We start from the raw sequence: 27331 nt of genomic DNA, 5'->3' as shown, positions 1-27331 counted from the left end.
TGGCAGCAGCAGCTAATCTTTCTATCACTTGTAGTCAAAGCACTGTCTCCAGAGGTAGTACATCTCAGTTGCCACAGGTGGCAGCACTAAGATCAAGAAAATACATTGTAATGGAAAACGAAACTGAAATGGGTCACCTTTTTGGGATCAGTGGCTCACTCGTTCTTGAATGGGATCCGTTCAAAAGATCCGGTTCGTTCGCGAACGACCCATCTCTACGCGTCACCTCCAGACCTTCCGTTGCTCTTCACATAGGTTCACCACTACTACTGTCTCCCCTCACAGCTCCAAACTCCCATTCCCCATCTGCAGAACTTGCAATACCCACTCCCCAACACAGTTTCTCATCTCCAGCTCTCTCTCCCTTCGATGCTTAAAACTTCCCCCCCATCTGCAATACAAAGGAGTATAAATTATACCTACTTACAGCTTCGTACATCTGGACCCGGAAATACAGCATTGCATCACCATCACGATGGAAGATTACTCTAAATGGCGGCATCCTGCCTGCTTGCATGACCAGAATTTTCTAATGTCGATCCAGGCTTTGGCCCTCCCAGAAATTAGGGGGCACGTTCATGTCCAATTTGGCTCTTGGAGGGTTAATTCCAGGTGCTTTCCTCTCATAGAGCAGGCCTGAACATCTGTCTTTCACTGGTAGCAACCGTTCCCATGGAACCTCCTGCTCCAGCCTACCTTTGAGGTATCAAGTGTCAAACTGGGGCACAATGGGAATGCAGCAGTAGATGTCATTATTTTATTTTCATTCTCTTCCAAGTATATGATCCTCTAGTAGAGTAACAATGTGTTATAAGAGTGCATGGCATAGAACCTGACCCATAAGGGAGCATGAGGCCCTCAGGCACTGGAAATTTTCCCTGTCCCCTTACGGCCTATCTATCCTCTTCTTTCCAAGTAGCAACCAGGGACTTGGCAAAACAAAAATCAAACTATGCTAACCCACGGACTGAGAAGAAAGCCACAGGATATGTGTCTACATCCTACGGCTCCTCCTTTCAAATAGCGATATTGGCCGACTAGTGGCCAATCAGGAGTCACTAGGCGGCCAATAGCGCTATTCGGGGTAGGACTTGCAGGATGTAAACACACATCCTGCGGCTCTCTCTCTCTCAGTCCGTGGGTTCGCTTAGTTCTTTTTTGTTTTGCCAAGTCCCTGGATGCTACTTGGAAAGAAGAGGAGGAGATCTACGCCAGAGGACCCCCGTAAGTATGGATTCTTTCCACAGGTACCCACATTGGAATTAATTCAGGACTGTGGGACTGAGGATACCTACCTACATGTCATGGTAGGTAAGTATCTGTATGAATGGGCTATGGATGTAATAAAGTTATACCTTTATTGTGCGTTTGTGTTTTATTTCACTATTTTTATTGTTGTGGAACTTCAAGTTCTTCAATACCCCGCATGCTGGGACTTGTGATTCTCCAAGTCCCTGCATGTGGTGCAGGCGTGCTGGGTCTTGTAGTTCCCCAACAATACACAATAGTTTATTCAAATTTTAACCATTTATCAGCCCGATGCCCACTGTCCAAGGGGCATCACGGACAGCCCCTGGCTTCAGCCTGCACAGGGTTCAATCTGGAGAGGGGCCTTTATTGGGGAGGATCCCCACTCCTCCAGGCTCCCTGCCTGTTCCGACCAGCCACAGGGCTGAATGCTTTGGCCGTGGGAACTTACATAATAAGTTTCCCCCGGCTGTGGTATTACCCTGTTGGCTGTTTGGTGCTGGTTCTTGAAATACGGGGGACCCCTACTCGTTTTGTTGACCATATATTGGAAAGCAGGACCGGCCCTTTAGCCTGTGCTGGTTTCAAAAACTCCAGAGGACCCATAGTCGGTTTGCGATTTTATTGAAACCAGGACCGGCTCTTTGTTGAATAAAGTGACCAAAAAGAATATTGCATTGATACAATAATTCTTATTTTTCTTTTTCCGGTAGATGACAGTAGTTTTATTTATATTTGATCTGAGGTTTTCTTGGCGTGACACTGCTGATGTAATCTGTAATTAGCAGAAGAGAAGGGGAGATAAAAGGAGAGAGGTTACATGAGACACGCTCACTCTGGAGTATAGTCTGAGACATGGAGCAAGTCATACTTGTGGTCTTCTTGTCTTCTCTTCTCATCACAGTGGTGTCTGCACGTCACAATGTCCACCATTCAGGTACAATATCTCTATGTTAGAGAATCCTTTAGCCAAAGTGTGTGTGTGTTTATGTTCTGTATATGTGTACAATAATATAAATATCTATCTATCTATTATATATATATCTATATATGTGGCAGTGCGGCCCGGCACTCACTCCTTTTGGTTATCCGCCCCGGTGCCTGTCCTGATGGGGATGTAGCAGGGAAAGAAAGACTAGCACCCTGGGGTCTTGGTAAAAAACTTGTATTCAAATGGTGAAAAAACCAACCAACGTTTCGGGGCCCCCGAAACGTTGGTTGTTTTTTTTCACCATTTGAATACAAGTTTTTTACCAAGACCCAGGAGCAGGGGCGGATTGCCCAACCGGGAAACCGGGCCATTTCCCGGTGGGCCGGCCCCTAATAGTCACTAAAAGGCCGCTCACCCCATTGGCGGGGCCGCAGACCGCCATCTCTGCGGTTAACGGGCGGCCGTGGCCGCAGCACTGTGCCCCAAACAAATATGGCTGCGGGCAGCCTCGGCTATTACAGAAATAAAAATGGCCGCGGGAGTGCTGGTGCGCATGTGCGACCGCACGCAGCTGCTCCCGCGGTTCTGTGTGTGGCAAGCACTCACTGTGAGGATGGTTGCGCAGGGAGGCTCTCTCCCTGCTGTACATCCCCGGCCGCTTCTGTCCTCAGACTCTGTAGCTGCCGGCTGCCAGTACACTGTCACACTACATTAGAGGCAGCAGCGCCGGCAGCACAGAGCTCTCTCCCTGGCTTCCAACCCACTTTCATGTGTCATCAGTCATGACAGCAGGGACTGGAAAGGGGGCGGAGCAACACGGAGTTGAGGGGCGGGGCTACACGAGTGGAAGGGGGCGGAGCTACACGGGAGCACACATCTAATGAAAGGAAGAAGTAGATGAAGTGCCAGCCAGCTTGATTTTAAGGTAACTAAAGTGTGAGAGAGAGGTTCATACTGTGAGGCATATGTATAATGGCCATCATGGTGTGTAGCAGATGTATAATGGCCATCACGGTGTGTGGCAGATGTATAATGGGCATCTCGGTGTGGGCCAGATGTATAATGGGCATCTCGGTGTGGGCCAGATGTATAATGGGCATCTGTGTGTGGCATATGTATAATGGACATCACGGTGTGGGGCATATGTATAATGGACATCACGGTGTGGGCATATGTATAATGGGCATCAGGGTGTGCGGCATATGTATAATGGGCAGCACGGCGTGTGGCATATGTATAATGGGCATCACAGTGTGCGGCATATGTATAATGGGCATCACGGCGTGTGGCATATGTATAATGGGCATCACGGCGTGTGGCATATGTATAATGGAGTATCACGGTGTGTGGCATATGTATAATGGACATCTCTGTGTGGGGCATATGTATAATGGACATCACGGTGTGGGGCATATGTATAATGGACATCACGGTGTGGGCATATGTATAATGGGCATCACAGTGTGCGGCATATGTATAATGGGCATCATGGCGTGTGGCATATGTATAATGGAGTATCACGGTGTGTGGCATATGTATAATGGACATCACGGTGTGAGGCATATGTATAATGGGCATCACGTGTGTGTGGCATATGTATAATGGGCATCACGGTGTGCGGCACAAGTATAATGGGCATCACGGTGTGCGGCATATGTATAATGGCATCAGGGTGTGCGGCATATGTATAATGGGCATCACGGTGTGCGACATATGTATAATGGCATCAGGGTGTGCGGCATATGTATAATGGGCATCACGGTGTGCGACATATGTATAATGGCATCAGGGTGTGCGGCATATGTATAATGGACATCACGGTGTGGGGCATATGTATAATGGACATCATGGTGTGGGCATATGTATAATGGGCATCAGGGTGTGCGGCATATGTATAATGGGCATCACGGCGTGTGGCATATGTATAATGGAGCATCACGGTGTGGCATATGTATAATGGGCATCACAGTGTGCGGCATATGTATAATGGGCATCACGGCGTGTGGCATATGTATAATGGCCATCATGGTGTGTGGCATATGTATAATGGAGTATCACGGTGTGTGGCATATGTATAATGGACATCTCTGTGTGGGGCATATGTATAATAGACATCACGGTGTGGGGCATATGTATAATGGACATCACGGTGTGGGCATATGTATAATGGGCATCAGGGTGTGCGGCATATGTATAATGGGCATCACGGCGTGTGGCATATGTATAATGGCCATCATGGTGTGTGGCATATGTATAATGGAGTATCACGGTGTGTGGCATATGTATAATGGACATCTCTGTGTGGGGCATATGTATAATGGACATCACGGTGTGGGGCATATGTATAATGGACATCACGGTGTGGGCATATGTATAATGGGCATCAGGGTGTGCGGCATATGTATAATGGGCATCACGGCGTGTGGCATATGTATAATGGGCATCACGGTGTGCGGCACAAGTATAATGGGCATCACGGTGTGCGGCATATGTATAATGGCATCAGGGTGTGCGGCATATGTATAATGGGCATCACGGTGTGCGACATATGTATAATGGCATCAGGGTGTGCGGCATATGTATAATGGGCATCACGGTGTGCGACATATGTATAATGGCATCAGGGTGTGCGGCATATGTATAATGGCATCAGGGTGTGCGGCATATGTATAATGGCATCAGGGTGTGCGGCATATGTATAATGGCATCAGGGTGTGTGGCATATGTATAATGGCATCAGGGTGTGCGGCATATGTATAATGGAGCATCACGGTGTGTGACATATGTATAATGGAGTATCACGGTGTGTGGCATATGTATAATGGTGCATCACGGTGTGTGGCATATGTATAATGGTGCATCACGGTGTGCGACATATGTATAATGGACATCACAGTGTGCGACATATGTATAATGGACATCACAGTGTGCGACATATGTATAATGGGCATCACGGTGTGTGGCATATGTATAATGGGCATCACGGTGTGTGGCATATGTATAATGGCATCATGGTGTGTGGCATATGTATAATGGGCATCACGGTGTGCGACATATGTATAATGGAGCATCACGGTGTGCGGCATATGTATAATGGGCATCACGGTGTGTGGCATATGTATAATGGGCATCACGGTGTGTGGCATATGTATAATGGCATCATGGTGTGTGGCATATGTATAATGGAGCATCACGGTGTGTGGCATATGTATAATGGAGCATCACGGTGTGCGGCATATGTATAATGGGCATCACGGTGTGTGACATATGTATAATGGAGCATCACGGTGTGGGGCATATGTATAATGGAGCATCACGGTGTGTGGCATATGTATGTGTGTGGCATATGTATAATGGGCATCACGGTGTGCGGCATATGTATAATGGGCATCACGGTGTGTGACATATGTATAATGGCATCACGTGTGTGGCATATGTATAATGGAGCATCACGGTGTGCGGCATATGTATAATGGAGTATCACGGTGTGTGGCATATGTATAATGGGCATCATGGTGTGCGGCACAAGTATAATGGGCATCACGGTGTGCAGCATATGTATAATGGCATCAGGGTGTGCGGCATATGTATAATGGGCATCACGGTGTGAGGCATATGTATAATGGGCATCACGGTGTGTGGCATATGTATAATGGGCATCACGGTGTGTGGCATATGTATAATGGCATCATGGTGTGTGGCATATGTATAATAGAGCATCACGGTGTGTGGCATATGTATAATGGAGCATCACGGTGTGCGGCATATGTATAATGGGCATCACGGTGTGTGACATATGTATAATGGAGCATCACGGTGTGGGGCATATGTATAATGGGCATCACGGTGTGCGACATATGTATAATGGAGCATCACGGTGTGCGGCATATGTATAATGGGCATCACGGTGTGTGGCATATGTATAATGGGCATCACGGTGTGTGGCATATGTATAATGGCATCATGGTGTGTGGCATATGTATAATGGAGCATCACGGTGTGTGGCATATGTATAATGGAGCATCACGGTGTGCGGCATATGTATAATGGGCATCACGGTGTGTGACATATGTATAATGGAGCATCACGGTGTGGGGCATATGTATAATGGAGCATCACGGTGTGTGGCATATGTATAATGGGCATCACGGTGTGCGGCATATGTATAATGGGCATCACGGTGTGTGACATATGTATAATGGCATCACGGTGTGTGGCATATGTATAATGGAGCATCACGGTGTGCGGCATATGTATAATGGAGTATCACGGTGTGTGGCATATGTATAATGGGCATCATGGTGTGCGGCACAAGTATAATGGGCATCACGGTGTGCAGCATATGTATAATGGCATCAGGGTGTGCGGCATATGTATAATGGGCATCACGGTGTGAGGCATATGTGTAATGGGCATCACGGTGTGTGGCATATGTGTAATGGGCATCACGGTGTGTGGCATATGTATAATGGGCATCACGGTGTGAGGCATATGTATAATGGCATCACGGTGTGTGGCATATGTATAATGGGCATCACGGTGTGCGGCATATGTATAATGGCATCAGGGTGTGCGGCATATGTATAATGGGCATCACGGTGTGAGGCATATGTATAATGGGCATCACGGTGTGAGGCATATGTATAATGGGCATCACGGTGTGCGGCATATGTATAATGGGCATCACGGTGTGCGGCATATGTATAATGGGCATCACGGTGTGCGGCATATGTATAATGGCATCAGGATGTGCGGCATATGTATAATGGCATCAGGGTGTGCGGCATATCTATAATGGGCATCAGGGTGTGTGGCATATGTATAATGGGCATCACGGTGTGCGGCATATGTATAATGGCATCAGGATGTGTGGCATATGTATAATGGGCATCACGGTGTATGGCATATCTATAATGGGCATCACTGTCTCCTCCACCACTTTGTGACTCCCCTCCCTGCATCCCCTGCCACTCTGCATCCCCCCTCCTACCCTGCATCCTGTGCCACCATGCCCCCTCACAGTCTGCGTCCTGTGCCACCCTGTGTAAGTCCTCACTCCCTTCGTTCTCAGCCACTCTGCATCTCCCCTCCCAGCATTCTACGGCACCCTCCATCCCCCCCTCCCTCCCTGCATCCTCTTCCACCCTGCCACTCTACTGTGTTGGGAGACCCCCTGTCACCCCCCCCCCCCCCCCCATCTCTATCTCCCCAGCCCCACAGGCTGTAGAATAAACGCTGTACGCATGCGCCTATTCTGCAGCCTGAGGGGCTGGGGACATAGCCAGCAGCTAAGAGAGCCACTAGCCATGCCCTCACAGCGGCAAAAATTGGGCGTGGCCTTGTTGGAATAGGCCACACCCCCATATTGATAGGCCACACCCCCTAAAAATTCGGACGCGCCTCCGGCGCGCAACAACACTCCCCCCCCCCCCTCTTAGGGCTGCTTCAAGATTTTTCCCGGGCTGGTTTTAATTCCCAATCCGCCCCTGCCCAGGAGTGCTAGTCTTTCTTTCCCTGCTATATCTATCTATCTATATATGTATATATATATATATATATATATATATACATATATCTATATATATATATATATCTATATATATATATATATATATATATATATATATATATATATATATATAAGCAGTAAAAAAGTTGTGGTATTGGCGCCAAATGTTATCCCTTTCCTAAAAAAAGTCAGTGTAAGTTATATGTGTCAGTATTCAATATGTAAGGCCCAGTTCCTCTTATCTTCTTTATAGAGTGGCTGCTTCTCTCCTGTTGGTTCCTGTTCCAGGGAACCTTATAGTAAAAGATCTGGAAAGAGAGTGAGAGGGCGCCTTCTGGTGCAGTATGTTATTGGTTAAATATGGGTCCCTTCACCTTTTTGTGAGAATTACCCCAAATTTAACATAAGTACTTTTCTCCCCCACTTCCGGTTTCTGCTGACGCTTCCAACGGATGTGACGGAGGCCATCTCTGAGTGCCGCCATAACCTGCCTGATATCTACGGTGGCTGTGCCACAAACGGAAGGCACCAGGGCAAAGATACCCCTTGATTTGGGGCAACGGAGTGCCGGGGACACTGCTGGCTTATATATATATATATATATATATATATATAGAATCCAAACATATATAGAATCCAAACTCTGGCACTCGCTATAAATCTGCACAATCCCCGTTGCCTTCCATTAGTGTAGGTAAGCCTCCACATGTGTAGATTGCGATGTACGGTGGCACTCGGGTTTAAATAAGACACATGACACATGCCACTTAGATGGCATCCAAGTGCCGCCATACATCGCAATCTATATATATATATATTCTATTGTTGATGCATTACTGTTCAAATTATAGTCATTACATTGCTTTGCAGTCATGTCATGCTCTTTACCTATTTAGCATATAGTAATAATATCCCATGGCACGTTATCTCTGTCAACACAATCATCATCTTCAGATGGTGTTATTATTGAATTTGGTTGGTTTGCCGTACTTTCTTCCACCTTGTCATCTGACCTTCTTATCAGAGCCCTGAACCAGTTTCTCTGATCATCGTCAGTGTTTGATTGACCACAGGCTGCATGCATTCAGAAAATACATATTTATAATAGTAAATAAAAAATAAATAAAAAAGCGGTACTTATGTAGTATTTGGGCTGCCGATTTTGTGATTGTATGCCTTACCTTAAGGCATACAATCAGATGCGATGCGATGCGATTCGATGCGATTTTGCATAGGATTCAATGTTAAGAAGGTCCTGTTCATTTCCCCACTATCCAAGTGGGCATAGAGTTGATTTTATATAGTGTGGCGAGCGCAGCGAGCCACCGAGCCCGAAGCGTGGCGAGCGAAGCGAGCCCCGCGAGGGGACGCATATTTCTTAAAAAGTATTCTGTGTCCCCTCGCGGGGCTCGCTACGCTCGCCACGCTTCGGGCTCGGTGGCTCGCTACGCTCGCCACAGGTTTATATCCAACTCCATGCCCACTTGGATAGTGGGAAAAGGAAAAGGACCCCTTTTTCCCATGGAATTCTATGTTAAAATGGACTCAGACCATTTTAACATTGAATCCTATGGAAAAAATCTTGACCATCGCATCGCATACGATTTGGTCGCATGCGATGCGATGCGATCCGATCCGATTTCTAAATCGGACGCCCAGATACTACATAAGTACCAAAAAAGCTTACTTGCACCCAGGGACCTCTGATCAGAGGTCTGCTGTTTTAAAATGATCAGCTGAAGCTGTTTAGTTAGATAAGCAGCAGTGAATTCCTGGCTGACACCTTAGCTGACCATACAGATCAGCTGATTGGATCCCTGATGCAGGCAACCTATCATAGATCCATGGATGCATGTAAGTTTATTATTTAGACTCAGGCTGCACTGCCGTACTAGGCTTGTGCAGAGGGAATATGATAACTAGGTCAACATTCAAATGGTCTAAATGAGTTTTTCACTTTTTTGAGCCAACATGTGCCAACAAGGCGGTATTGCATGCCCTACCATCCACTATGGCTTAGTGGGAGAATAAAACAGTGTGCCGAGCGCAGCTGTAATGTATGGAGACCAGACCTATCCTGTTATAAAAAGCATCAAATTATACTTACTGGAAATTACTTTATTACAAAATAATAAATAAACTCATGCAAATCACATTTTGATGCAGAGCCAGTTCCAACTTTTGCACAATTGAGAGCCAGTTCTGACAACTTTTGGTACTTGTGTATTATCTGGGCGCCCAATTTTTTGACTGTATGCCTTAACTTAAGGCTTACAATCAGATGCGATGGACCCGATTTTTTTTCGGAAAAATCGGGTCAATCGCATTGCATGCAACCAAATCACATGCGATGCGATCGACACGATTTTTACATTGGATCCAATATTAAATGGTCCCTGAGACACGATTTTACATTGGGTCCAATGTTAAATGCCCCCCAGACCCCATTTTTTATTGTATACCCACCCTGTTCATACCCCCACTATCCAAGTGGGTATGGAGTTGATTTTTATAAAAAATGGGGTCTGGGGGGCATTTCACATTGGACCCAATGTAAAATCGGGTCTCAGGGACCATTTAACATTGGATCTAATGTAAAAATCGGGTCCATCGCATCGCATGCGATTTGGTTGCATGCGATGCGATCGACCCGATAAAAATATGGGGTGCCCAGATATTACACCAACTTTTTTATGTCTTGTACCAAAATCAATTATTTGCTCCTGATTGAGAAATTTAATGGGAGTTTATCTAGCTAACCATGCGCAAGTTCACTTATGATGCTTAATATTTCTGCTAATTTTGCTTTAAATAATAATAATAAGGTATCAGAAATGTGTTTTCTCTTTCTAACTTAAACTTAAACAGATACACAAGAATCGCTGATTGGTTGCAGTGGCTCAGTCCATTTTTGCACCTTTAATAATGAAGCACTACAATGATCCTTCTTTTTATTACAATTCAGAATTCTTACTCACCTGGATGAAATTGATTAACCCTTCGAGTGCCAAAGTCTCTGTGAGAGATGTGCAAAAATATCCACTAAAAATGCCAACGGCTCTGTGAAAGATATGCAAAATATCAGCTAAAAATGCTGGCGTCTCTCACGTTTGCTATATGAATTCAAATAAAACTGTTGTGTAAAAAAAGATTATAATTCCTATATAAGGTAAACATTTCAGGTCATTATGATAAATAAAAATGTTTGCTTGGCAATATTCACACCTATTTTGACAAATTCACTTGGCACACAAAGGGTTAAGAGATCAATTACTATAAGTATACTGTATGTCCATGAAGTATTCATATTAACTAATCCTGGTATATGTTACAGAGAAGATCCGCCATGGGATTATTGGAGGCGATGAAGCCAAACCGCACTCAAGGCCTTATATAGCATCCCTGACAAGTAGTCAAAGTGGTAGACCCTTTTGTGGTGGTTCTCTTATTGATCCACAGTGGGTGTTGTCTGCTGCCCACTGTTATAGGTAAGTGACTGGGAAGACTCTATCTAGTGTCAGTAGTTTATTTTTCCATAACTGTAAGCTAGAGAGGGTACCAATACTGCTACATATTGGGGGGGGGTTATTCTGATTCACTCAGAAAGGCACAATCACTCTCTAATGGACAAGACCATATGTACTTCTGGTGGGGCTGATGTATCATAAGAAGAGAGAGTTAGATTTGGGTGTGGGGGGGTATACATCAAACTGATATCTATATTGCACTGCAAAAATAAAGCAGCCAGTATTTACCCTGCACAGAAACAATAAAACTCCCAAATGTACCTCTCTGTGCACATGTTAAATCAGCCCCACCTGCAGTGTATATGGTTTTGTCCATTAGAGAGTGATTGTGCCTTTCCGAGTGAATCAGAATAACCCCCACGGACAAATATGATAGCCATTAGCCAGCAAGATTCCGGTGACATAATTCTTAGAAATGGTTTGTTTTGCCTTTAAACTAATTGCCACTTTATATCAATTGACCATCATGTTGCATTTTTGCTCCTGCAAATTGTTGGATATTACATATGGCCCATAGTGTAAAATACTACTACATTGTGCGAAACTATAAGAATTAAGTACTGTAATTCGGCTAATTTCTCATGATAGATGAAAATCCAATATGTAAGCCTCAGGAGTTTTGCTATCCCTGCAGCAAATTGTTGTGAGAATTCTTTACATATACATACAGGGTTGGAGTGGCCCACAGAACAGGGGAAACTCCCAGTGGGCCACACTGCCTTTGGGCCCACCTCCTCCTGTACTACTGCACAGGACTATAGTGTATTTTCTACAATGCATTTCTATTATTGATGCGGGACATTTTCATGCTTGCATTAGCAATATTTAATATCTGTTACTAAGGGCCTTATTCTGGAGGGGGGGAGAGGAGGATAGGAGGAGGGAGAGGACTACTTTGTCCATTCTCTTTACCTGCTGCCTCATTTCCTGCCCATCCCTGCCATGCTCACTTCTTGCCTCAGGTCTCCTTACCTGCACCTCATGTCACCTGTCTGTCTCCCCCTCCTTCTAGATTGTAAGCTCCTTAGAGCAGGGCCCTCCTCCCTCCTGTTCTCACAGCACTCTCATTGCCTTTCAATTACAGCTCTCTTACTCACCTACAATCTATCCTTGCATCTATTCTTCTCATTCACTTCCCTATATCTCAGCCTCAAGTGTACGCCACTCCCCATTGTCGGTGTCTGTGACCGTCCGTGTGCGGCTGTTCTGTGGGCGGACTTGCGCTCACCGTGAGCGTACGGCAAACGCACGGTGTGACGGACCGTACACACGTTTCACCGATCAGAATAAGGCCCTTAGTGTGCCCCATAACACTGTATTAATATCCAATCCAGAAACATACCCATAAAGGAAGAAGTGTGGACTGCAACAGCGCTGGGCCCAATGTATCAGTTCAAAAAGTTAATTGGTGTCAATTAGTATATTCTTTGGGCCTCTTCTACTGGGGTTATATTAATCCAGCAACACCATGTAAGATAAATTCATTTAGAAAATCAAATCAAATTGTATGTGCTAGTTGGGTGCCGGACAGGCTCCCGACAGTCAGGATCCCGACAGTCAGGATCCCGACAGTCATTTACCCGACGTCGGGATCCTGACTGTTAAAACACCAACAGCCGAGTTCCCGATGGCCACCGGCTATTCTCCCTCTTGGGGGTCCACGACCCCCATAGAGGGAGAATAGAATAGGTGGCGAGCATAGCGAGCCACCGTGCCCGCATCGTGGTGAGCACAGCGAGCCCGCAAGGGGCTTTGTTGCGCTCGCTGTGCTGTCTGAGTTTGGCGAGTCGGGATCCCGACGTCGGGCTAATGACTGTCAGGATCCTGACTGTCGGATCCATATACCACACCCGTCCTAGTTGGGGCTCACACGTGCAAAAGAATCCTGCTCACAGGGTCAAGCTCTGAAAAATGTTGTATTTTCTGGGCTTGATGAATCGGGACATAAAGGTATGCAGGAAATTTCAGTGGTATCCCCTGTCTTACCTTTATAATGTATGGCCTTGATACTTAAGTTCTACAAAAGTACTGTAGGTGAAAATGTTAATTAAACTGCATCTAATGTTATGTACAGAAAGCAATTGTACTTCATTTCTAAGGGGCCCATTAATGCGGATTTGATAATATTGGCCAAACTCACAGCGCAATAATTGCATACATCGCATGGATTTATCAATTATTGCATGCAGTGACAAAGCTTGCGATAAAGCTCTGTCCCTGTGATGGGTCTCCGCAGCACTATCGGGATATTTTTCACAAAATATGCCCCAGGGTTGTGCTGTGCATGCAGCACCACTGGCACCTCTCCCTGTTGTGATGACCCCCCTTGCGTACCCCCCCCCCCTGATTTATACTCATCAACCCCTGGCGTTCGGCTCTAGCAGTTCTGCCGGTCTGACCCCAATGCTGTAAAGTGACCTACCGCTTTGCACTGTCACCTTACTGCACTAGAGTCACAGTGCTGCAGCAGGAAGCCCAGGAGACCAGCCTTCCTCATCAGAGCAATGATCCCAGACCATGGGGAGGTGGGTATGATTTTTTGTACACAGTAATCAGGCTGTGTGGCCATCAGACATACAAAGCTGATCACCGTGGCCCGCTAACCGCATAGCTTTCTCTGCCTAGGGATTCACATCTGAGCCCTGTGATTCACAAGCTGAAGCTGGTGTTTTTATCACAGGGCCCAATGAAATTTTCCATTCCATTATAAGAATTGAAAATGCAATCTGCTTATTAAAAAAAAAATTGAAAGGTTTGAAGCAGTTTTTCAGGAAAACAGCGCAACTAAAATAGTAGTTTTTTCACACCCTTTTTTACATTATTTTATTCAAAATGTTAATAAATGGGCCCCCAATACTCCAAGAATTCCCAGTGCACACACACACAAATGTAACAATAGTAAATCTCTGGTCTTGTCTCTATATAGTCACGATACCACAATTGTCCTTGGAGCTCATGATGTGTCTCAACCAGAACACACACAGCAGATCCTTGGGGTTCAAAGTTATCACGTTCACCCAGAGTATGATGACGAAGCAGGGATTCCAGCTAATGATATCATGCTGTTAAAGGTAAGAATAACATTTATCTTTTTTCTAAACAAATTTTAACTTAATGCCTATACAATATGTTTTAATGGTCTATTCACTCAATGGGATGAAGGCAACTAGGTTTGTGCTGGATAAAAAGTGACAACCTGCTTTTTAACACAGTATAATCACACTTTAATAAAGACTGTGGGCCAGATGTACTAAGGTTCAAAAAGTGATAAAATGGAGAGTAATAAACAACCAGCAGCTCCTATCTGTCATTTTTCAAACCCAGCTTGTGATATGGCAGGTAGGAGTTGATTGGCTGGCTGTTTACCACTCTCCATTGTATCACTTTTGAAGCCCACAGTGTGTATTTAAACATAATTTACAAAAGCAAATTTGCAGGGAGTCTTATGTTTGTTTATCCCCTTGGTACTTATTTCCTAGCACGGCGCCAGCGATTTTAATTGTATTGATCGGGACCTAAAAAATCGCGTTGATCGCATCGCATGCAACCAAATCGCATTTTACATTGTGATCAATGTAAAATGGTCCCTGAGGCCCAATTTTACATTGGTCCCAATGTAAAACACACCATACACCCTAATTTTTATTGCATACCCCCCCGTATGGGTGAAATGCCCCCCCCCCATTGTTAACGCCACCCCACTATCGACGCCAACCCGAAGCGTGGCGAGCACAGCGAGCCCGCGAGGGGTGGCGGTACGCGTCCTCTGACCTTTTCATACCCTCACTATCCACGTCGGCGTGGAGTTGATTTTATATAGTGTGGTGAGCGCAGCGAGCCACCAAGCCCGAAGTGTGGCAAGCCCCGCGAGGGGGCACGTAATACCTGTGAAGTAATGCGCGTCCGCTCGCCACGCTTCGGGTTGACGTCAATAGTGGGGTGGTGTTAACAATGGGGGGGGGGGGGGGCATACAATGAAAAATGGGGTCTGGGGGCCATTTAACATTGTACCCTATGTAAAATCGCGTTGATCGCGTCGTCACATCCCATGCCATTATAATGGCATGCGATGGACGCGATCAACGCAATTTTATCATTGACAGGTAATTTAACATTGATCCCTATGTAAATCGCTTTGATCGCGTCGGTCGCATCGCATGCCATTATAATGGCATGCGATGGACGCGATCAATGCGATTTCACCCTTGCCGTCAATAATGGATGAAAAATGACAGAAAAACGCGTCCATCGCATCCATCGTATACCTTAAGTTACCTTAAGGTATGCGATTAAGCACGACGGGCGACATGCTAGGAAACAAGTACCATCCCCTCCCACAATCAGGTTCCGGACACTGGACAACAGTGTTAGATGTATTATAGTGAACATATCATGCGGCTATAATGCTTCCTGCGCCTCTTTACCAAGGAGATTAAAAAAACACTGTACAATGTACACTGTACAAATGTTCAACACAATTTAAAAAAAAAATTCCTTGCCGTGGCAAAGCAATCCTTAAAGGGGTACACACTAATAGGGTAACATATGTTGAAACATACATAATAACACCTCAGAAACTTGTATCGACCATTTGCATGTCAACTATATGGGGACAACCTATTGGCTGTCTATTTACTGAACTGAGGCGTACCTCCAACACTCTCCCTCTCCATTCCACCAACATACTTTTAGATTTTGATCACTGCAGCCCAGTCTTAATGTTGCATATCCATACCTACTTATGGGTAGGGTGCATCAATTGTAATATAAATAATGCAATACATACCACCTCTTTCATCTGCATACTGGCATCTGTCCAGTTGCCTCTCTGTTAAGAGCTGTCCCATGCGAAGAAAGACCTGGAAGTAGGGCTGGACATCGGAAGCTGATAGTTAGAAACCACCAATGATCCACATTTGATGGAAGTATTTTCTTTCCATTGAATTATGTGTATTTCATGGTTGCCAGCCATTGGAAGCAGCTTTCTGATGCCCATCCAATGGATGGCTACTTCTGTGCAGATGCAGAAACCCGGAAGTAGTTTCCACAGCTCAGTTAATGTGCACAAATGAGAGACTCTGAATGCTTCTGTGCATAATAGAACATACGATGGTTATACCATCGATTGGTTGCAATGCTTTGACTAGTAGACATTGCATAGCTGGATTTAATTTCAGAAACCCGGCAACCATTCAATGCCGGCTTCCAATATCCATCCCTACCCAGGAGTTCTATTGCACATGGTCTTTTATCGGCCTGAGCAATTGAAAGGAGAGAACCTCCAGTTCAGTTGGTCCAAAGTGTGGGGTAAATTACAGACTGATATCCCGCTATGCGCAAGCCTGCAAATTGATCTGCAAACCTTGTAAGAAGCTTATGAAAATATCACAGTCCTGTTATTAGCAGCAAATCTATATGCAAGCCGTGCACCATTTCATTACTATTCCAGTGCGCAGCCCAGGACATACTCAGGCGGTGCGATAGAAGCCTGATCGGGCCCAGAACTGATGTAAACAAACTTTCACACACCTGGGCATGCCTGCAATTTCCTGACACTCCCAAAAAATGGCCGGTTACTACCCCTAATGCCAAATTCCTGTCAATCACCTTGTGTAGAGCCAGCGATAAAAAAGGAGCAGAATTTTATTGCAGGATGGCCTCTCGATGTGCAGTCAATCGATTATTGCCTGCAAATTCATAGCCGTGCGATCAGCTCTGAATAACCCCTAGTACTATAGGGTTAATGCCATGACTGTAAGAGGTCTTGCCCAAGTACTAGCAGGATCTGTAGCAAATAATTGGTGTACGCTATTTCATACAATTTTGCATCATAGGGTTCTGAATGTGCAAGTTTGTACATAAACCCAAATTAAAGCAAGGCCACCCCATATGCTGGACCCCCCCCCCTGCTAAAAGGTGTGTGTTTCATGTTTATGGTAGCCCCCTACCTGTGCAGCCAAGCTGTGAAGGCAGGTGCCTGAGCGCCATATTTAGGGTGTCAGCGACGGTGTATGAGGTCAATCAGTTTGGAAATGCCTGCGATGTCTGGACCATGCCCCACATTGCTATGTCCCTGCACACAAAATGCTGATAACCACCCCCCATTGGCACTAATACTGTGGTCACATGTGACTGCAATTTCAGGGCTCAAGCGTGCGCCCAGCCAAATAGCAATTTACAAACTTCAGCGACTGAAGCTGAATAAGGCCCTTAGGGGCAAATTTATTAAGCTAGGAGTTCAACTGAATATGGTATTGCCCTTAGCAGCCAATCATATTGTATCTATTATCTTCTAGAAGGTGTTAAAATAAATAAGAAAAATTATTGTATTGGTTGCTACGGGCAACATCCCAACTTCAACCTGTCTCTAAATCATGTTACATGCATCTAAAAAAAACATATCCAAAATTCATCCATGCCTTACACAAGACACTTCAAAAACTCTAATCCATGCTCTCTTTATCTCACGTATTGAGTACTGCAATGGCCTCCTTACCGGTCTTCCCAAGAAAAGATTCTCACCGCTACAATCCATTTTGAATGCAGCTGCGAGGCTGATCTTCCTGGTTAGTTTATCGTCTGCTGATCCGCTTTGTCAGTCCCTCCATTGGTTGCCTGTATTTTACTGCATTCAATATAAAATACTTCTACTTACATTCAAAGCCATCACTCTGACTACACCGACTTATATCTCTTGGCTTATCTCAAAATATATCCCCACCCGACCTCTCCGCTCTGTACAAGATCTGCGTCTCTCATCCACACTCATTACTTGCTCCCACTTACACTTGCAGGATTTTTGTCGGGCAGCACCGACCTTATGGAATGCCCTTCCACGCACACTAAGACTCTCCTCTAGCCTCCAAACTTTCAAGCGTTCCCTGAAAAGTCACCTCTTCAGGCTAGCTTATCATATTCAGGACCCCCACACAACCTCCAGTAGCATTCTTAGGACCGTCTAGTAATCTGGTGGGACTGCCATGCTATGGAATTCTATCCTCATGTATCCCTCCTATTATCCCTATAGATCAGTGGTTCCCAACCTTTTTTCTCTCCCATACCCCTTGATTAGGCTTTTTATTTATAAGTACCCCTCCTGTCAATTTGAAATTTCCACAGTACTTATGAGTGGAAGTGAGCAGTATGCGTGTCCTAATATTAAGGAGTAGCCGTGGACTAGTATATGGTCAGGAATCAGGTCCGTCTTTGTCTGGCCGCTGGCTGTGTATTGTCTCCAGAGTTCCCGCTAACACCTGTAGGATTAATGCTTCTTCCACCCATGTCAGTGTGGGGCAGATGTTCACAGTTAGCTTTCAGTGAATTGCTGGTTGGGGAAAAGCACGAGGAGACGCTGATGAAGCTGCAGATGGAATGGGAACTAACACAACGTGGCTTGTTTCCATGTCAACGGTAGACTTCTTTTGCCATTGGGAGACTTTTTCTTCTTCCGCCATTACCAATATTATTTCCAAGTACCCCCAACTGGTCTGCAGAGTACCCCCAGAGGTACTAGTACCCCAGGTTGGTAACCACTGCTATACATTGTAAGCTTGCGAGCAGGGCCCTCCTACCTCCATGTCAGTTTGTATCTACGCAGTTTGTTTAATCACTGTTGTTTCCAATTGTAAAGCGCAACGGAATATGCTGCGCTATATAAGAAACTGTAAATAAATAAATAAAATAGAACTCCCATCTTAGTAAATTTACACCTTAGTGTCAAATTCATAGGATTGGATGGATGCGGGTTAGGAGTAGAGACCACGACTCACTCAGAGACTGTGGGGTTAGCTGGTTTAGTAATGCTGTTTTGCATAAGTACACAAGAGAAGCAAAAATAGAATTCCAAATAACAGCTTTAGAGACAAAAATTAAGTTCATAATGAATACTCAAATAAATGATACGTTCCTTACATTTAATAATGTCAAGGAGCTCCAGCAATGATGTATGACTGAGGAGAAGATAACAGACCTGAATAACGAGAATATTATGTAGAATAACTTGAGTAATAACAATAATAGTGCAAAGCAGGAGAGGGTGATGACTGATGAGGGAAATCCCAGAGTAGAGTACTGGAAGAGACCTGGAGGATGAGCACTGGAAGAAGTTGATTGTTGCCAAGAAAATCAGAAAATCTAGGAGTTAATTTCAGAAAGATGGTGAAGAAATGCGAAGAATGCATTCCTTTAAGGAAAAGGGGTCAGTCTGCAATGTCCTTCCACAAACAAGGTTAATAATCTCTTCCTTGAATGTCATTTATCAATGTGTATGTATGGTGATCATATTTATATTTTTTTACAGATGAAATATATTTCCGGTGTTTATAAGCATAAGTCCTCAAGTATAGAGCTGAACACCTTTTTTATGTAGTGTAATCAATGGAATATACACCAATAATAATATAGGCTTCCTTTATAGAATACCGTAGTAGTATGCTGTATGGTTATTATAAGGGATATTATTTGAGATTCTGCTGTATCTGATTCTAGAAACAATTGTCTCAATATATTGTCATGTCTAGGAATCTCAGTGGAAACAAATGTATCTAGTTGTTTTCAGCTCTAGGACTGAAAAAAATATAAATTATAATCAAGTCACTGAGTTCTAGGAGGTTTGCGTGTGTGCAGTAGGCTCTGAGCACTAGAGCAATCAGATCCTGCCGCTCCCGGAGCGCCTCCCTGTCCGGCCTGGCTGAGGTGGCTGCAGGGCCGGTGAAAGCCCTGTTAGCGCCCAAGGTGACCGCCACGCCCGCACCCTCTCTCCCCAACGGGGGTGCAGGCGCTCTCCACGGGGGGGGGGTCAGCGGATTGCTCCGGGGTGTGTGTGTGCGGCCGCTACAGGGGAGAGGGGACTGCAGGGGGGGCAGGCAGGCTGAGTGCTGACGCTGACTAGGTGGTGGGGGCTGGGGGCCTGGGCGTCCGCCGTCCACCGCCAAAGACTGCCGCTGGCCTGGCTGCTGACGACCAGGCTGAGGCAGCGAGTTTTACACGGTGCTCCGGCGTGTGGGAGGGGGGGAAGCACTCGCCTGCTTGGTAGATTGATGCTGCAGCTTCTCCTTCCTCAGGCGGCTCTCCAGTCTCGTCTGCGGTAGCTTTCCTGCTGCTGGCCTGCAGCTCACTACCGCCCTCCAGTGGCCGGCACCCTAGGCAAATGCCTAAACCTGCCTAGTGGTGGCGCCGGCCATGGGTGGCTGCACACCACATGGGCCTCCTCCTCTCTTAATATGCCCCTGATCTTTTACATAAATACCAAACTAAGCATTCAGTAAAATCATGGATTAGAAAATTAACAAATTGTAAATAGAACAACAGTTCACAAAATGTAAAGCTGAAAAGGGAGATGGAAAAAGGAAAATGGATGTATATACTCTTATATGTGGATTAAGAGTATTGAACGGGAACCCCATGACACGACTATCCACCACCGCACCATCCCCCCCCCAACCGTACGCACCTGGCGTATGCACATGCGCAGAAATGTGGCTGCGCATATTTCCTCCATAATGCCTATTACACATGTTACACACCAATTACATATTATACTACATGCTATAATGCCCATTACATGTTATGCCACACACCATAGTGCCCAGTACACCCTATGCCATACACGTAATACCTATTACGGTACTCTTTACCTAGAACGGCGCCCACGATTGAAATCGCGGGCATCGTGGGTAAAATCGCGGGCATCGCGGGTAAATCGCGGGTACATCAAAATCGGGTACCCGCGATTACCGCGATTTTCCCATAGGGAACAATGTTAAAAAGGCAGATTGACCGCGATTTTAGCGTTAAATGCCTCAATGCCCGCGATTTTTACATAGGAAACAATGTTAAATGGGCCACAGAGCCCTAATAGTCCCCCTGAAGTCTTAAATGGCCCCCAAAATTTTTAACGCCACCCCACGATCAACGCGAACCCGAAGCGTGGCGAGCGCAGCGAGCCCGCGAGGGGCGGCGGTACGCGTCCTACGACCTTTTCATGCCCTACTATCCACGTCGGCGTGGAGTTGAGAATAGAATAGTGTGGCGAGCGCAGCGAGCCACCGAGCCCGAAGCGTGGCGAGCGCAGCGAGCCCCGCGAGGGGACGCGGATACCTTCACAGTTATACGCGTCCCCTCGCGGGCTTCACAGGTGTCCGCGTGGCCACGGACACCTGTGAAGCCCGCGAGGGGACGCGTTTACCTGTGAAGGTATCCGCGTCCCCTCGCGGGGCTCGCTGCGCTCGCCACGCTTCGGGCTCGGTGGCTCGCTGCGCTCGCCACACTATTCTATTCTCAACTCCACGCCGACGTGGATAGTAGGGCATGAAAAGGTCGGAGGACGCGTACCGCCGCCCCTCGCGGGCTCGCTGCGCTCGCCACGCTTCGGGTTGGCGTGGATGGTGTGGTGGCGTAAAAAATTTTGGGGGACATTTAAGGGTTAATGGGCTCTGTGGCCCATTTAACATTGATTTCTATGGCCAAATCGGGTGGATTGAGGCATTTAACACTAAAATCGGGTCCATCGCGGCTTTTAACATTGCTTCCTATGGGAAATCGGGAGCATCGCGTCGCGGGCATCGCGGGTACATTTATGGCCGGCCGCGACGCGACCGACGCGATTTTTCAGGTTTAACATGGTTTTCAATGGGAAAATCGCGGGCATCGCGTCGGTCGCGTCGCGGGCAGGCATAAATGTACCCGCGATGCCCGCGACGGGCGCCGTTCTAGGTAAAGAGTACCCCTATTACATATTTTATCACATGCCGTAATGCCCATTACACGTTATTCCATGCACCGTAATGGTCATTACATATTATACAACACAATGTAATGCCTATTACATATAATACCACACATTTTATGCCACAAAGGACAACAGCATTCTCCACTGTCAGTGTGAGGGGACCAGGCTCACCAGTGGTAGAGGACCTGGGTGGGAGCAAGAAAGGGTAATGTATATTGGTGTAAAATTAATGTAATAAAGCTGTACCTTTCTTGGTGTGTGTGTGTCTTTATTGTAACATTCTTTTTACAGGTAATATACAAGTCTAAGGGGGCCCATTAATGCCGTGCATGCTGCGACTTGTGGTTTATCAAGTCCCAGCATGCGGGGGAGGCTTTCTGGAACTTGTAGTTCTTCTGTAAAATGCATTTTTTTTTAAATCTCAATTTACACTTATCAGCCTACTGTCCACAGCCCTGGGATGCCGGGGACAGCCCGGGCCTCAGCATTAGATGGGGGACCCTCACTTAGGGGGTTATTCTAGTTCATTCTTTCTGACAAAATCCTTCTTAGATGGACAAAACCATGTGCACTGCGGGTGGGGCAGATGTAACTTGTGCAGAGAGAATTAGATTTGGGTGGGGTTTTTCTTCAAAGTGAGATCTATATTGCAGTGTAAAATCATGCAGTCAGTATTTTCCCTGCACAGAAACAAAAAAACTCACCCAAATCTCTCTGCACAGGTTACATCTGCCCCCCTGCAGTGCACATGGTTTTGTCCATCTAAGAAGGATTTTGTCAGAAAGAATGAACTAGAATAAACCCCTTAATGGGCCGTCCAGGACTGACCAGCCACAGTAGTGCGCATGGTAAGCGGGGGACCTTGTATAAAAAGTGCCCCCCGACTGTGGCATGACACCGCTGGCTGTTGGAGCCTGGTGCTGGTTCCAAAATATGGGAGGCCCCAGTTATTTTGTCCCCAGTATTTTTAGAACCAGGACCAGTCCCAGAGCCTGGTGCTGTTTTCTTTAATATGGGGGACGCCTACACATTTTGTCCCCCGTATTTTTGAAATCAGGACCAGCTTAACAAGCCCGGGGCTGGATGGCATTTTTTTTTTTTTACTAAATACCGCACACTTCCAAGTCTAAAAAAATTGCACATCATTAGGAAAAAATGCACTAGGGGCCCCCTGTGGTTGGCATGTATATTTTAACAAACAAAAAAATAATAATTTTTTTAGCTAAAGGTTTTGTGCATGGGAGTGGGGTAGTGCTGCAGCTTCGCCTATCTGCCAATGTGACAATGATTAATGGTGCTGAGCATTGGGAGCCAAGGCACACTGACTATACAAGTGTGCAGTGCATTACTGGGAGTTGACTAAGTCCCACCAGACTTTGCACAAGAGGTCAGAGGCTGAGAGGCTTGTGCTGAGCTCTGCTTGGTGGAGCTCATCATATGCTTCTCAGGCCCATGGAGGACAGCAGCAGCAGTGGTCTCGTCATGGGAAGGTTTTAATTAGAGGCAGCGCTGAGCCTGTCAGGGCTCCTACAGAGTAAGGTACAGAGGGACAACCACAGACTTTTCATGTGGTATTTGAGATATATATATATATATATATATTTATGTTTATATTAACCCCCCTCCCCACCCTGCAGTTACCCATTGACCAAGTTTATACTGCCTTTTCTCTGTGTTTTGACTGTGTAATATTCTCCCGCGCAGTTTGCGGCCAGTAATGACAAGTGGGACCTCTGTCTCTGAGACCTCTGTCTAAAGTATTCCCAGCCCCCCTGAAGGCTTAATCTGGTCCTGGATTTAAGTCTCACAATGTAATACCCCTTTTACATCTAAATTCCGGGTTTTTGAACACAAACCCTGGTACTTTGATCTGGGATAATCCCAAATTGGTGCCATGTACACTGCTTGTGGGTTCAGTATATAAGTTTTTGCCAGTTCTTGAACATAATAACTCCAAGCACTAGTGTGCCGGCTCTTTCTATGCTTGTAATGGGACCCAGGTTGGATGACCCATTTACATTGCATAGATACCTCGATCCGTCATGGATCCAACTGCCCTGCTCATTACCTGGGTTGGAATCCCAGGTCATTGGACACCGTTTCGAGGACCCTTATACACCTAGCTCTGGGGTTTTTTGGCATTGTAAAAGTGGTATAATTTGTATCTATATACAGGTATTAGCTGGGTTCTGGGTAGTACCCTACCATTGCAGTAGACAACCATTTTTATATTGCCTGAATTATAATATCATATACTCATAACCATAACAACGAACCATTACTAACTCATTCATATCTGTTCTCACCAGTTGTCGTCGCGAGCCCAGATTAACCACTATGTTCAGACCATTCCACTTCCCACCAGCCACAATGATCTACCACAGAATACCCCCTGCAGTGTCGCTGGCTGGGGACTAATTGACAAGATGCATTCCACTGACAAATTATTTGAAGTTAATATAACTATCGTGAGTCGCAGGTTGTGTCGTCGCTTCTATCCTGCGTTGAATGATGGGATGATCTGTGCTGGAAACATACACAAACTCAGAGACTCCAGTCAGGTAAAGGGTCTCAATCATTATATCTAATAAGCTGAGGAGGGAACAAATAAATATAAATGTCATGTGCTTTAACCCTTTGAGTGCCAACATCTCTGTGAGAGATGCATAAAATATCTGCTAATGCCAGCATCGCCTGCATTTGTTATATAATGTTATTAAAAAATGTTGTGTACAAAAAGACTATATATTTCTATATAAAGTAAACATTACAGGTCATTATGATGAATAAATATGTTTGCTTGGCACTTTTCACACAAGGGGCGGGATGTACTAAGGTAAAAATGTGGTACCCCCCCCCCCCCCCAGTATTTGCATATGTACTAAAACCCGGCCACCCCCGTCTTCGCCAATGGGCTTCTATCACCGCCCGCCATAACCCACTGCATATGCTGACCCCCCTCCCCCTGGCTTACCTTCCTCCAGGTCCAGGAAGGTAACCTCCTCCCACTAGCAACGCAGCCGGACGCCCTTCTGGCTGCAGGGGAGGAGGAGGTGCCGGGGACAGCCTATTTAGGCTTCCCAGTGTGAGGGGAGGAGGAGGCGTCCGGGGAGGTAACAGAGACCCCCGCGCACACCACATCACAGCGAGGGGCGGCAATGTATTTTAATACATCCCGCCCCAAATTTGGCAAATTCACTTGGCACTCAAAGGGATAATACTGAAGTAACAATTAAATGTACTGTACTTTAAGTGACATACATACACACATGGTATAATTTTAGCTTCTGATTTGACTATATAGTCAAAATTGTAAGAAAAGTTAGCCAAAATCGCACAATGTTTGTACTGCTTGTGATACCGATGCACAGCACAATGAGGTCAGTAACACAAGTGAAAATAGACTGTGCAGACAAAGCAATTTTGACTATGTCATATACAGTGTATTCGGCCATAGACCAAATAGCACAGTCAAAACAGAAAGTGCACATAGTCAAAATCGAAAGTATATGCAGCCAAAAATCAGCTCCATGCACTTCAAGGGGAAATCACATAGTCAAAGTTGGCCATAATCAATATCTCACAATGGGCGAGATTCTCCAATAACCCCCGCAGCACATCGCCGGCACTCGCATTGTTAATAATCGCATATGCAGTAACATATGCGATTATTAACGCAAAGGCGATGGCCAGCGATGTGCTGCGGGTCCCCCCAACCCTCCCTGAACCCTCAGCCGGCTGTGAGAGGGCTCCTCTACCTCCTCCCTGCACCCAGAAGCTGTGCAGGGAGGACAAGATCAATGGTCTGGGCAGCACAGCAGGAGGCTGCCCGGACACAGGTGAGGGAGGGCAGCGCGGATGGGGGGGCGCGGGGCGGCAGGGGACGCGAAGAGAAGCCCATAGTCTTCCATGGGGTTACGCCATCAAGAACTGGTGGTGGGGCTTTGCTGCATATGAAAATGTGGTAAAAACCCAGAAAACAGGGTTTTTACGGCATTTTTAGTTTGGTGAAACTCGCCCATTGTGTATTGCCCTTAAGTAAAAGGGTTCTTTAGTATGTAATACATCAAAAGATGTCTAATGGAACAGATCAACACTCCAAGCAATATTTAGAATCAAAGTATATTATCAATACTGGTTCTTATTTAGGGGATAGAATATCAATTTTGGACATTTATTTTAGCCAGATAAGTTGTTTTAAATTATTTTAAGCATATATCATTGGTGCTATATATTGTTGTTCTCAGACTCTTTAATATAACCCCTTCCATAATGTATAATTGTGCCACTTATGGTGAAACACCAGAGGCGTAAGTTCACCCCAGTTGCCTGGAGGCAAGTTGGATTTTGGTGCCCCCCCCTTAAAAAACAGGAAACCAAACATGGTGTGTGCATGTGTATGCAATACATACATATATACACACTCTCAGCCGGTCTACAGGGATTGGAGCCTACAGAGAATTGGCAGAGCTTCATTGGACGAGCAGTGGTCACCTTTGGCTCCCACTGTGCATGTTCAAGGCTTGAAGCCCAGAAAGACTCCATTGTCTCTAGGAATTACACCCCTGTGAAACACCTTTCTCATGAATGATTTAATTAATTAATTAATTAATTAATTAATTGATTAAACACAGGTGATGGAAATCAAATAAAGTTGACTGCAGCATCTTGACAACTTTTTAGGACTGCCGGAGAGGAGTCCTAAAAAGTTAGCAAGTATGAAATGATTTTTACTAAGCAAAAGTTTCCAACTATTTCCAGTTATTAGTGTACATACCAGTCTTAAGGAAAATTCCCCATATATATGACTCATAGACTTCCTGATATTTTGCCTTTGTCCTAACATGAATAAACTGAAGTACTGTACTGTATTAGCTTTTTTTTTTAGTTTTAGTTCTAATGTATCATACAGGAGCCAATTCACTAAAGTATGAAAGTGAAATTTAAATTAATGATGTCACAAAAAGACAGTATGGCGAGTTGTTTTGGAACATTTCTGTTAAGTTAGTTATAGTATACATATGTTATTAATTATTATTATTGCTATTATTAATTATTACTATTATTTCCACCACATCTCAGATATAGTATTTTTGAATCCTGTCATTTCAGGGAGACTCTGGGGGACCTCTTATTTGTGGACAGACTCAGGAAGGTGTAGTATCATTTGGATTTGATCATCCTCCCGGTGTCTACTGTAGAGTTGCAAATTACTTGGAGTGGATCTCAAGTACCATATCTGAACATAATGACATGAATAATTAAGGGCAGTCATTTAACTGATATTGTGCCCTAAATTGTGCTATTATTTTTCTCATACTTTGCTTGGGTAAGATTTTGTCACAGTCATTACATGTAATATAAAAACAGGCATGTGTTTGTGTTTA

At 45.3% G+C, this 27331-nt stretch overlaps 1 protein-coding gene across 1 annotated transcript; it reads left to right on the top strand.

Annotated features, from left to right (window-relative positions):
* The first annotated feature begins 2083 nt into the window (after positions 1-2083).
* LOC146028096 (mast cell protease 1A-like) lies at positions 2084-27331 on the top strand. The gene is made up of 5 exons (XM_083158296.1): positions 2084-2185; positions 11023-11176; positions 14142-14286; positions 24254-24505; positions 27057-27331. The coding sequence occupies exons 1-5, from the start codon at positions 2104-2106 to the stop codon at positions 27207-27209; spliced, it is 786 nt and encodes a 261-aa protein (XP_083014422.1). The 5' UTR covers positions 2084-2103; the 3' UTR covers positions 27210-27331.

This window comes from Crinia signifera, chromosome 1 (genome assembly GCF_055691185.1).
Source record: "Crinia signifera chromosome 1, ASM5569118v1, whole genome shotgun sequence".
Classification (NCBI taxonomy): domain Eukaryota; kingdom Metazoa; phylum Chordata; class Amphibia; order Anura; family Myobatrachidae; genus Crinia; species Crinia signifera.
This window is presented reverse-complemented; position numbering and strand designations above follow the sequence as displayed.

Coding starts and splice junctions, on each gene's coding strand:
- LOC146028096 (XM_083158296.1), top strand. CDS start 2,104: ATGGAGCAAGTCATACTTGTGGTCTTCTTGTCTTCTCTTCTCATCACA. Junction 2,186..11,022: donor TCACAATGTCCACCATTCAG/GTACAATATCTC, acceptor TATATGTTACAG/AGAAGATCCGCCATGGGATT. Junction 24,506..27,056: donor AACTCAGAGACTCCAGTCAG/GTAAAGGGTCTC, acceptor CTGTCATTTCAG/GGAGACTCTGGGGGACCTCT.